The following is a 12,459-nucleotide window of genomic DNA, read 5'->3' as shown; positions in this document are numbered from 1 at the left end:
GCTTCTGCCTCCACTAAATAATTTCTTTTTTTTTTGTTTATGGTAGAACGCTAGAGATATTTTAACCATGTCTCAGGCACCATATATCCAAGGTGTTTCAGGAAGAATGTAGCATAGGGGATTTTCATGGTAGATTTGATGTTGAAATTAGAAACTAAGTAACACAGTAATTAAGCTCACTGTAAGTATGAGTCCCTTAGTTAAGCAACTGAAGGTAATATTAAACATGTAACCATTTCTTGGATCACAATTTATTTGATGAATATTGCATATTGAACATCATAATTTGTTTATAATGGATATTTTACAAACAATCATTGTTCTGGTGGAAAGGAAGACAAGTAGCATATCTCGCGGTTAGCTTCCTGAATGTCATATTTGAGAGCTATATATTTCACAAATAATGAATACACAAATAGTGTTTTATACAATCGTGCTTGATAGATTCCTCAGGTGACAACTCTGGCAGACAAAAATATACATTATATGTATTTACACTGTACATTTACAACATTGTGACTAACCATCTGAGGTGTACCATATATTAAATTGTCTACGGACACAGTCCACATCTGATTGAATATATCTAAAATGAATAAAGGCAAATAATATTTGATGATGTTAAGCAATTTGTAAAAAGAATGATCCAGAGAAAAGTCAAGAGGTTGCTCACCCACTGACGGAATTATCAATGCAAGCCATTTGTCTGCAACAATTTTACATATCTAAGGTATCTCAAAATTGACAATTTTATATTGCCAATGCATTTTCTTCTTTGATAATTAAATGAATGCTAGACACTTAAGAGTACTACACTTCAAAATGATTAATCATAGACAAAAGCTATAATGTTTGGAACAGTTTACATACATTCCTATAAAAACAAAAGACCGTGGAAGATGGAAATCTGACACAGACACAGAGAATGCTGGAAAAGCACAGCAGAAAAGGATTTGATATTTCGAGCCCAATATGACTCCTATTCAGAACTTTAAAGAGTTACACTGGATCCAAAACATTAACTCTGTTGCTCTGTCCACAGATGCTATGTGACCTTCTGTGTTTGTCTATGATTTTCTGTTTGTTACATACTTTCCTTCCTTTCTCTAACTTTATGTGCCAGCATAAACAAAGGCTATTGAAACTCCAAACTAAAAACTTCAAAAGCTCTGCTCACAAAAAAATTATCATGTTGTAATTAAAAATGTTGTAATAATATACCTTATCAATAATCCCTAAATACCTAAATTTTGATGCTGCAAATGAATTACCGAAGTACTACTTAGCAATTCTTTATACAAAAAAAAGGTTATTTGCCCCCACCCCCAAATTGTCTCATTTTGATTGATTATCATTACCATGTCACAGGCACTAAGGCACCAGGATATCCAGGGTGTTACATAGTGGATTTTCATGGTAACTTTGATGTTGCAATTAACAACTATGTAATACAGTAGCTCACCATAAGTATGGGTCCCCTATTAATTAAACAAACTGAGGCTATATATTAAACATGCATGCTTTTCTTAGATCAGATAATTATTAATTGTTATTTTATTGTTATTAATTGTTTCAATACTTCTATTACTAAGAACACAGTTCCTGTCATAAGCCATTTATTTTCATTGGCGTTTATGGTCATTTCTGTTTAAAAAAGTTTGATTTCTGTCATTATTTCTAATTTTCTCATTTTTAGCTGTTCTCCAGTGGAGGTTCATTTATCCTGCACAGTGAATGGCTTTGGCAATCCCAGTCATTCTTAGAAAACTTTAGGATTTCCAAATGAACATTTTCGTCTTGCTGACTTTTGCATTAATTCCACCACTATAGCCTTGTTCGCATCATGGTGTAAACTCATGATGTTACCCCTGATGGTTTCAATGAACATTTTCAAGTGACTATGAATGACCATATGTCTCGCTAATTTCTTAGCAATACCTGAACCAATTAAACATTTCTATGATTGTGCTCCGTCTTAATTTTTCCTGGTTGAAGTAAAGAAATGAAGAAACTAAAATGAATTAGATAAAGGGAAGGCCAAAGCAAATATCATAAAGACCACTATTAGGACTGGTTTTAAAAGCATTTATATTAATTGCATTCAAACTGGTCAAACTTGCAAACTGTTCAAGGGCATTAATACTAACTAAATGAACAGAATAATGGCAGATCAAATTCAAGAGGAAGAAGTCAAGGTATTGAACATAAGAAGAAAACAATTGGGTTTCATGCCTACTCAAAGTACAGTGTTGGTAAAGTTGAAAGAAAACTAAGATCTTCTAATGAGTCAACCGATAGCCGACAATCAATAAAACAAATGGAATTATGAGATATATTGTTACATCCAGCAGAATACAATGTAGAAGATAGATGGAATTTGAATGTTAAAACATTAGTGTTTCACATTATGTGTTGAACATTGCACCTAATTTTGGTTGTCAAGACGCAAGAAAAAAATGTCCAAGCTCAGGAGGGAATGTATAAATGATCCAGCAGACTGATTCTTTAAATTAGGCTGAATTATGAGGAAAGGTTGAGGAAACTTGGGCCTATCATAATACAAACAAAGTGATTCAGAGTAGATTTAATTGAGGTATATCAGATAAGAACAAGTTAAACAGAAGTAAATTTAGAACAGAACTTCAATTTTAAACTATGACTGAAGGACAATTGAGAGCAGGCTGAAATCAGTGAAAAGTAAATTTAGCACTAATGTTAAAAAATTATTTAGAAAAGTAGTGTTTGTTGCACAAGCTGATAATTAGTTGAAATAAAATCCATTTGATCATTTAAGAAGCAGTTTGGTATTATAATGGAGGACTGTACAGACTTATAGTTATTTTAAGATTGAATACATTTTCTTACTTAAGATTGCAGAAGGAGTGTAAAATAAAACATCAATGAATGAGGAAATATGCACTATTTGGTGGATTAAAAGCAAACTCCAAGAAGAGATGTAGATCATTCAAATTGAGATCAGTTTTTTTATCAGCTACATTGATTGATTCATTTGATGAATTAATTTGATTAAATGAACAGATTCATCCAGAATATCTAAAATATTAACAAGAACAGGATTTAACTGGAAAAGATTGAAATAAGGATGTTGAAACAGAACAGTACTTCATATGATATTCGCTTTCAGAACATTGTGGCCAAAATCATTTCAGACACAATTACTTTGGTCTAATGTTAACTTTGGCAAAACTTGCAGGATTAATGAGAAAACAACAAGTTAACGTGGAGCTATAATAATAAAAATTAAATAGAGTGAATGCTGGAATTCTGAAATAATAAAGACAGGAAATGCTAGAGAAATTCGGTAGGTTCTACAATATCTGTGAAGAAACTGAACTATTACTTTGAGTTCAATATGACCCTGCCTACCCTCACTATTTGTTCTTCAGCTTTTTTGTAAGGCCAGTTATGGAACTGTAGCAGGAAACAGGTAGAACGGCTGAGTAATTTTAGTCTGACAGTTTTAAAGAAAGGATATACAACAATCCCACAAAACTATGATACATGTGTGTTCTAACAGGTAAAAGTAACTTTAACATATTTGATTTTATTTGCCAGCTGGCTAAATGTTAAGATATCACTTACAATGAACAATAATTTTAGCCTAAAATCAACAGATGAAAAAACTTTTAAGTTCAAATCTTGCATTGTGTTTTATAGAACTCAACCTGTAATATTTTACTTAAACTACATTATACAATGTATAGTATAAAATTAAATGTTAAAATATCATTAATGCATTGCTATTTTGATTCCCTTGGCTTTCAAGAAAAAAAAATACGTTTATGAAGGAGCCTACTGCAGCTTCATTTGACATCTATACCATCTGTAACTAATATGCTGCTTTGACCAATTGGCTCTTTTCGCAAATGACAAAATCATTGTGTTATTATCAGAGACTGATGATTATCTGAATTATGGAGAGATCGATATTGCATATTTTAAGGTACAAATAATATTCTACAATAAAATGCCAAAGGTTTATGGCATTAATGGCTATACTTATTTCTAAAGGTGGGTTATGTGGTAGTAGTTGATGAACCCCCTTCCCATGTTTCATATAGGCTATAGATGATGTGCAATAAAGTTGCAAGAATTAATTTTCACCAATTTTCCCAAATTAATTGATTATAGATGAAACAAGTACGTAATAAATGGGCATTAACTGGATCATTGAATACTTTGCTATTTTATGAGTTAAAAATAGCATTCTATACACATATATATTTGTATAGGCTTGGAGATTATTGAGATATATGTGTATGTAAATGGAATAGTAAACTACAATTAAGAACTTATCAACAAGAGATAAGTTAGCTGTCTAGCTGAGTCCAGTTTGTTACACTGTTTGATCCATGAATAGGGAGAACAACAAACCATGAATTTATGATAGTTCATGATACCATCCTCTCTGTATAATGCTTCACAGCCATATAAATGATGATATCTTGTTTCTGCAATGTGCAATATAAGGTAGTCTGTTATCAATTCAGATTCAAAATTATAGCTTAATCTGATTTCATGTGTATAAATTAAAACAATACTATAAAACAGTATTTAAGTGAACAATCATCAGTAAAGCACTGATATAAACAATTTTATTTTCTAAAAATATAGTAACTACTAAAATGCTATTTTATATTGTTAATGTATGGTCCTTGGTTGATTATGATTGCACTGAACTCAATGGATAATGGAGTCTGAGGGTCAATCATTGTCTGATTTGGAAAATTCAGGATTTGGCTCAGTGTCATCAAATGCTTCTTTATTGCTGAAAGCAGCATTATCAGAAGCACTGTGTTTTGGATTAACATGCACCAGCTCTGACAAAGTAATATTGTCATGGTTCACCAAGGTTGTTTTGTCCATGTTTTCCTTACTGTGTCGTGACACAACACTGTCAAGAAAGTCTAATTTTGGTGGCAGTATTCCACTTTCAAACAGGTGTTTGGCCAAATATGAAACACCAAGGTTACCCAAGAAGGAGAATAACATTGACATGGTTTTAAAGGGGAATCGTTGAACGTAGATCGGTTCACCTCCAAAGCTATGTTCTAAATAGCATCCAGGATAACAAACAAATGGGTGCAGATGCAAATAGGGTTCTCCACCACTAATTCGGAACAAAAAACCAATGATATATCCAGCGATGGAGCCATATGTGTTTGTTCCCTTGATGAACAGTACTGATATTAACTGGGGAAAGATAATAACGTAGACAAGATCTGAGCTCAGATACCACAGACCATAGATGGATTGTGCCAGCATTGCCATGGATGTTGCAGCTCCTCCAAAGAGAAATATAGTGATTCGCATTACCCACAATATTTCTTTGTCTGTGGCCTGCAATGAACAATTATATTGAGAAAAGAATATTAATCAATGTAATGTAGACATGTAATATGAGTTTTTTAAGATACAAAAGAAATGTTATATACGATTTGTAGGTAGCTGTAATCTCTTTTATCACACAACAATTACTGAGATTGTGCCTACTTTTCTGTGCTTCAATATGCTGCCAACCACAATGACATTACCTAACTTAATTGCAAAGCATTATGGAATCATAGAATGATGTATTTCAGTCGGACTCCATTTTGTATGTAATGGCTCTCCAATAGATGTATAGGCTGGAGTTTCCCTGGAGTGTCAGAGGCTGAGGGGTGACCTTACAGAGGTTTATAAAATCATGAGGGGCATGGATATGCTAAATAGACAACATGTTTTCCCTGAGTTGGAGGAGTCCAGAACTAGAGGGTTTAGGGTGAAAGGGAAAAGATTTAAAAGGGAGCTAAGGGGCAACTTTTTCATGCAAAGGGTGGTTTGTGTATGGAATGAGTTGCCAAAGGAAGTGGTGGAGGCTGGTACAGTTACAACATTTAAAAGGCATCTGAATGGGTACATGACTAGGAATTGTTTAGAGGGATATGGGCCAAGTGCTGGCAAATGGGAGTAGATTAATTTAGGATATTTGGTCAGTATGGACGAGTTGAACCAAAGGGTCTGTTTCTGTGCTGTATTTCTCTGTGACTCTATGACTCTATGAACATAGCTTTCCAATAGCCCTGCATTTTCCACTTCCAAGTGTTTAGTTTGTTCTCTTCAAAAAGTTATTATTGAATCTATTTCTGCCATGCTTTAAAGCAATTTAAGATCATAACAACTCATGATGAAAACAATGTCCTCAACTCACCAGGTCATTTTGTCAATTACCATAAATCTGTGTCCTCTGGTTACTTACTCTTCTGCCATTGGGAACAATTTCTTGTTGTCTACTCTATAGAAATCTTTCAGAAGTTTGAACACCTCCCATAAAATCTCTCCTCAAACCTTGCTGTTTTAAACAAGCAACTTCAGTTTTTCATAGTTGGTTTGTATAGTAAAGATTGGCATTCCTGGTGCCACACCAGCAAATCTCCTTGTCTCCATTTTGAAGACAGCACCATCCTTCCCAAAGCCTGATGCCCAAAACTGGACACAGCACTCCAGAGGGAGCCTTATTATTTTCGTAATGTCCCACATCACTTAATATTCAATATCAAAAAGGTGGTTGACCAAAAAAGAAATCCAATTCTAGAAAATTAATATTTGAAAAATATTCTTGTCTGCCCATTTGCTGCAAGAATTACAACAATGACATAAACCAAATGTACACAAAACAACCAGGGCTTTTACACTTGTTAGAACATGCCAATATGAATAATTGTCTTGTTTAGTTCCAAACTTACCTCTTGCCTGAATGCAAGATGGTAAATATTCCGAGCAAACATGGAACTTGCCGACAAAATGGAAGAGTCAGCTGATGACATCACTGCAGCAGAAACAGCTCCAAGACCAAAAAAGGAAATGTAGGCTGGACACAAATGCTGCAGCACTATTGGCAAAATCATATCAGTCTCATTGTTGTTCTTGGGATCTGGCAAACCATAGGAAGTCTGATTCCAGTCTAAATAGACAAAATGACTGTCTGACATAAATTGGACCCATTACAGAATTATCTGTTTTTTTGCATCTGACTAAGTACAAATACTTGATACAAATACAAGCAACTATTATGATAATATGATTAGTCGGTTACTATTTTGCAGTAACCCCAGTTTATTTCCAATTTTTTTTATAATCAAAAGCAATTGAATTGTAAAAATTGCATTAGAGATTTTGCCTACACAGAAAAAAATATTGTTTTTGATCAGTAGTAGCATCATAGTCCACACTTGTCAATGTTGTATTTCAATGGATTGTTACAGAAAGCTATTCCCACAGGAATTTGGAATATATATTTTTGAAAAGTTTATTCATATAGGCTTTATATAATGTATAAGAAAATGAAAACTACATAGCTATGTTTATAGCAACATTTTAAACATTTGACTCCTTCATTAGATCATTTTAATTAAATGTTGCAAACCATCTCTACAGCTAGTCAAAACATTCCCTGGCTACTCATTCTTTAGAAGATTCATCCATCACAATTAAGATTTAATCAAAGTGACGCTGTGCATGAACAAATGTTCCATTCAACAAGACACATAGGCTGTCATTCATTATATTTTGCAGAATCTCATCAAGTGGTCTATTTGCATGGGAAATACATTTAAGCGGAACACTTAAGCTTTAAAACTGTAATAATGGTTTGTTTTCCACCATCCAGTGCCATAATGGTTACAAATCATAATGAAATGTGCAATTCATCCCAGATTTGTTATAGAAATAATGCAAAATTGAAAAATGTTCCTCAGCAATTCACTCCTGGATTTGTAATCATCCTCTTCAACTTTAGTAACAAATTTAAACGGGGAAAAAAAACATTTCACACCTTCATTCAAATGATTAAAATAGCAACTTTAACAGGTTTTTTTAAGGAAAAGCTTTACATGACTCTTGTAATACCCAAGTCTGCAGAATTTCAGAATAGTTCAGATAAAACTTAAAAGATACAGTGAAGACCTGGATGCTTTACCAGTAGATGCGCCAATTGCACCGATTAGAGCAGATGGGATGGCCATGACCAGGCAGCCGAAAGCAGCCAGAAAGGAGAGGACCTGGGCATAAGTAGCAGAAGAAGCAGAAAGGACCCTTTGGAAATATACTTGCCATGGGATCCCACCCAACATCTGTAAATAAACACAGGCAGTGATTGTATTGTAATTACATCCCTGAGAAGAATGTTATACTTTTGATAGAACTGATCTAGTGCATTGTTAGTGTGATTAACAATTAATTTACAAGCTGTGGCATTAGATGACTGTGACGTAAGAAAATAAGAACTAGGAGCAGGAGTGGGTCATCTGGCCTGTCGGGCCTGCTCCATCATTCAATAAGATTATGGCTGATCGTTTCATGGACTTCAGCTCCACTTACCCACCCATTCACCATAACCCTTACTTCCTTTACTATTCAAAATCTAACTAACTTCGCCTTAAAAACATTCAAGGAGGTAGTCTCAATCGCTTCACTGGGCAGGGAATTCCACAAATTCACAACCCTTTGGGTGAAAAAGTTCCTCCTCACTCAATTGTAAATATGTTCCCCCTTATTTTGAGGTTATGGCCTTCTAGTTCTAATTTTGCCAGCCTGCGGAAACAACCTCCCTGCTTCTATCTTGTCTATTCCTTTCATAACTTTCTATGTTTCTATAATATCACCCCCCACCCCACAACCACCATTCTTCGAAATTCCAATGAGTGTAGGCCAAATCTACTCAATCCCTCCTCATAAGGTAATGAAGGTATTATCCCTACCAGCAAGAGGAAGTTGTCTATCCAGGTCAGGATATCTGGTGTTTCTATGCGTCCCAGCCAAGGCTCCTGGTAAACTTCGTGGCTGGCGGTGATGGTGATGTCTGTCACGGCGGGATTTAACATGGCGAAGGGGATACTGATCCACTGGGGAGAAAAAGGATGAAAATGTTGAAAGCTTGCTTTACTTTAGTCGAACGCCCGCGCGTGTTGAGTTGGCGCTTAACGAGGGAGTTTACCAATCCTAAGAAGATGCAGAACAACTGGACCACGTCTGTGTATGCGACTGAATATAATCCACCGACCAGAGTGTAAAAGACTGCAATCACAGCAGAAATGATAACCGACAGGTTTATATTGATGTCCACTATCACACTCAACGTTGCACCTGAAAAACCAAACAATTGTTTATTTATTAATTTAATGTCCTTCCGTACAGCAAACGTCAAAATAATCCATGATTTTGACTTTAGCGCATTAAAATAAAACTTTGCATTGTTCACAGTGAAATGGCAACTGCTTTCATTGCAAATAAAACATTTACTCCAGACGTAAATAAGAGGCGGACTTGGATTACAAACGGCGCCAGCTATATTGCAGTCTTCGAGACATGTCCTCGGCGCTGGGAGCTGTGCTTTACCTAGAGCGGAGAGTACGGCTGCTGACCAAAATATCTCTCCCATGAGAGCGGGGATGAAGAGTAATCCGCCCATCCTTTTGCCGTAGATCTGCTGAAACGGATCCAACATGGTCACGTAGCCCCTTGAACGCATGGGTTTAGCGAAAAATAAACCACCTGTAAGACAGGATAAACTCTTAAAAGCCGAACACAAACTGAATCGCTAACTATGCAAGGAGCCGATCTCAGTCGGTTCCAATCCCTCACATTCGACATTACTTTAGCATGACTTGCATTGCCTTGAAAAACGGTCTATTCTGGAAATTCACATGGTACTGAAAATGCATTGTGTCCATATTTATTAATCCGCAATTTTCAGTGTTATTCTGGTGCAGCGCGGTAGAAAACAATTTCCACATGAATGTAACCTGATTAAAAACAAAATCTGGAAAGCTAGCTCTGTTGCTCTCTTCACAGATGTTGAGTTTCTCCAACAATTTCTACTTTTATTTCATATCGCCAGCACCCGCAGATTTGTTCTTCATTTAGTCGTGTTTGCGGTATTTGATTGAATTATTTTAACGGCGTCTTTCTCTTGGATATGACTTGCTGGAAATAAGATTCTTGGAAAGTTACTTCAAAGTGATAACAGCGTCCAATTGAGTAAAATGTGGGAGAGAAATGTAATTTCTTCCTCTGATTAGATTCTGGAACAGGGGAAGATCGAACCCGTCTTTGCACATCATGGATTGGCAACAGTGAGGTGTTTTCTCTCATATGGGAATATCAAAAGAAAACTATTGGTTCCGCTGATGCTCATAAACGAAACCCCAGCATGAGTGCATCGACAGATTTAGTCCATTTCAATAATCCACTGATTCTTCAGCAAGTGGCAACAAAATCGGCCGCAAAGGTTTAGGAAGTGATATATAAAACGTGTCACTCCAAAATGGGTTGCAATCTAGTGAATATGTGCGGAGTTCGCTATGAACGGTTACTGTGTCCTTCGCTTCGGACAGATTGGACATTGAGCTATAAGATAGACCTGTGTTATACCTGATGCGTTTGTTGCTGCTTTACAAAGAAAATCTGCTTCAATAGCACCGACATGGCTACTTGTATGTGGCAATTGTTGAAGATTCCAGCCTAGTTTGTATTGTGGTCCATACCTAAAACCAGGCTGAGCGCGTATCCAAACGGAGCCTGTGCCCAGACCAAGCCATACCCAGGGACATAAACCGCCTCCGCCGTGCCATTGATGTAACCTCCGCCAACCCAGGTCGCTGTATTGGGAAAAGAAGGATTTGTTGGATGAAAGACAATCTCATTCCAAGACAATAGCAAATAGAATGCTGACTGTTGCACAGACAGACAGAGAGAACTGCGGGATAATACCAGGCACTGAGAATGCCTGGTCCTTATCCATGATCGGGATTAACAAAGACTGGCATTTCTAGACACATTCAGAAACGGCGCGCACACACACACACACACACACATACCCAAACCAAGCAGCGGTTCTGAGGGGAGCGGGATGTTCAGAAAGGGCAGTGCAGTGAGGAGCACCTCAGAGTCTGCCTTGCTTTTTATCACTCGCCATTCAACTTCAAATACTAGCCGGCAGAGAACCACACGCACCTCCCTTCGATCAGTTTACTGTCGCTGGTGAGAAATTTTGCAGACAGAAAATCACTAGGGGGTAATCTCTTTAACGCACCGCTAACGATGTGTTGAAGTATTTCAAAATTGTGGAGCTCTGCACCGAGAAACACAAGCTGTTTTGAACACATGATTTCATCTTCGTATTTACTTCATGACAGGCTAACTCCCCTCACACAGGCTAACCTCCCCTCATACAGGCTAACCGCCCCTCCTATAGGCTAACCTCCCCTCCTACAGGCTAACTCCCCTCATACAGGCTAACCTCCCTTCCTACAGGCTAACTCCCCTCCTACAGGTTAACCTCCCCTCCTACAGGCTTACTCCCCTCATAGAGGTTAACACCCTTCCTACAGGCTAATGTCTCCTCCTACAGGCCTACTCCCCTCATACAGGCTAACTCCCTTCCTATAGGCTAACCTCCCCTCTTACAGGCTAATTCACCTCATACTGGTTAACCTCCCGTCCTACAGGCCTACTCCCCTCTTACAGGCTAACTCCCCTTCTACAGGCTAACCTCCCCTCCGAGACGCTAACCCCTCTCCTACAGGCCTATCTCCCCTGCTATAGGCTAACTCCCCTCTTACAGGCTAACTTCCCCTCCTACAGGCTACCTCCCCTCCTACAGGCTAACCTCCCCTCCTACAAGCCATCCCCCTGGGGCTGTTTTCCCTGGAGCTTCAGAGGCTGAGGGTGACCTTATAGAGGTTTACAAAATTATGAGGGGCATAGATAGGGTAAACAAAGTCTTTTCTATGGGGTCAGGGAGTCCGGAACTAGAGGGCATAGGTTTAGGGTGAGGGGGAAAGATATAAAAGAGACCGAAGGGGCAACTTTTTCACGCAGAGGGTTGTACGTGTATGGAATGAGTTGCCAGAGGAAGTGGTGGAGGCTGGTACAATTGCAACATCAGGTCGGCACAGACAGGTTGAACCAAAGGGTCTGTTTCTGCGCTGTACATCTCTATGACTCTATGACTTCCAGGCTAACCCCCTACAAGCTAAACACCCCCCTTACAGGTCAAAATCCCCTACAGACTAAACCTCCTGACAGGCTAAAACCACACCCTATAGACTATTCCCTACCCCATTAAGGCTCAACCTCTTCGACAAGGAGAAAGTGAGGACTGCAGATGCTGGAGATCAGAGCTGAAAATGTGTTTGTGGAAAAGCGCAGCAGGTCAGGCAGCATCCAAGGAACAGGAGAATCGACATTTCGGGCATAAGCCCTTCTGAAGAAGGTCTTATGCCCGAAACGTTGATTCTCCTGTTCCTTGGATGCTGCCTGACCTGCTGCGCTTTTCCAGCAACACATTTTCAGCTCAACCTCTTCTACAGGCTAACTCCCTCTTCTCCCAAAAAGGCTAAACCTCCCTACAGGCTAAACTTCTTCACAGGCTGCCCCCCCCCCCCCCCCCCCCCCCCC

The 12,459-nt window shown here is 38.0% G+C and overlaps 1 protein-coding gene across 3 annotated transcripts in view; it reads right to left on the bottom strand.

Moving 5' to 3' along the window:
- Positions 1 to 215: 215 nt before the first annotated feature.
- The window catches only part of LOC122550675 (high-affinity choline transporter 1), a 14,535-nt gene continuing 2,291 nt past the window's right edge, over positions 216 to 12,459 (bottom strand). The window contains exons 1-8 of one of the 3 annotated variants that reach the window (XM_043691763.1): positions 11,014 to 11,197; positions 10,545 to 10,658; positions 9,397 to 9,552; positions 8,996 to 9,144; positions 8,760 to 8,903; positions 7,979 to 8,132; positions 6,747 to 6,964; positions 216 to 5,361 (exon numbers count right to left, since the gene is read on the bottom strand). In XM_043691763.1, coding sequence (XP_043547698.1) covers positions 4,726 to 5,361; positions 6,747 to 6,964; positions 7,979 to 8,132; positions 8,760 to 8,903; positions 8,996 to 9,144; positions 9,397 to 9,529 — 1,434 coding nt within the window. In that variant the 5' untranslated portion in view covers positions 9,530 to 9,552; positions 10,545 to 10,658; positions 11,014 to 11,197 and the 3' untranslated portion in view covers positions 216 to 4,725. The other 2 variants (XM_043691762.1, XM_043691761.1) reach the window with 2 other exon arrangements.

Source organism: Chiloscyllium plagiosum, chromosome 6 (genome assembly GCF_004010195.1).
Source record: "Chiloscyllium plagiosum isolate BGI_BamShark_2017 chromosome 6, ASM401019v2, whole genome shotgun sequence".
Lineage (NCBI taxonomy): Eukaryota > Metazoa > Chordata > Chondrichthyes > Orectolobiformes > Hemiscylliidae > Chiloscyllium > Chiloscyllium plagiosum.
This window is presented reverse-complemented; position numbering and strand designations above follow the sequence as displayed.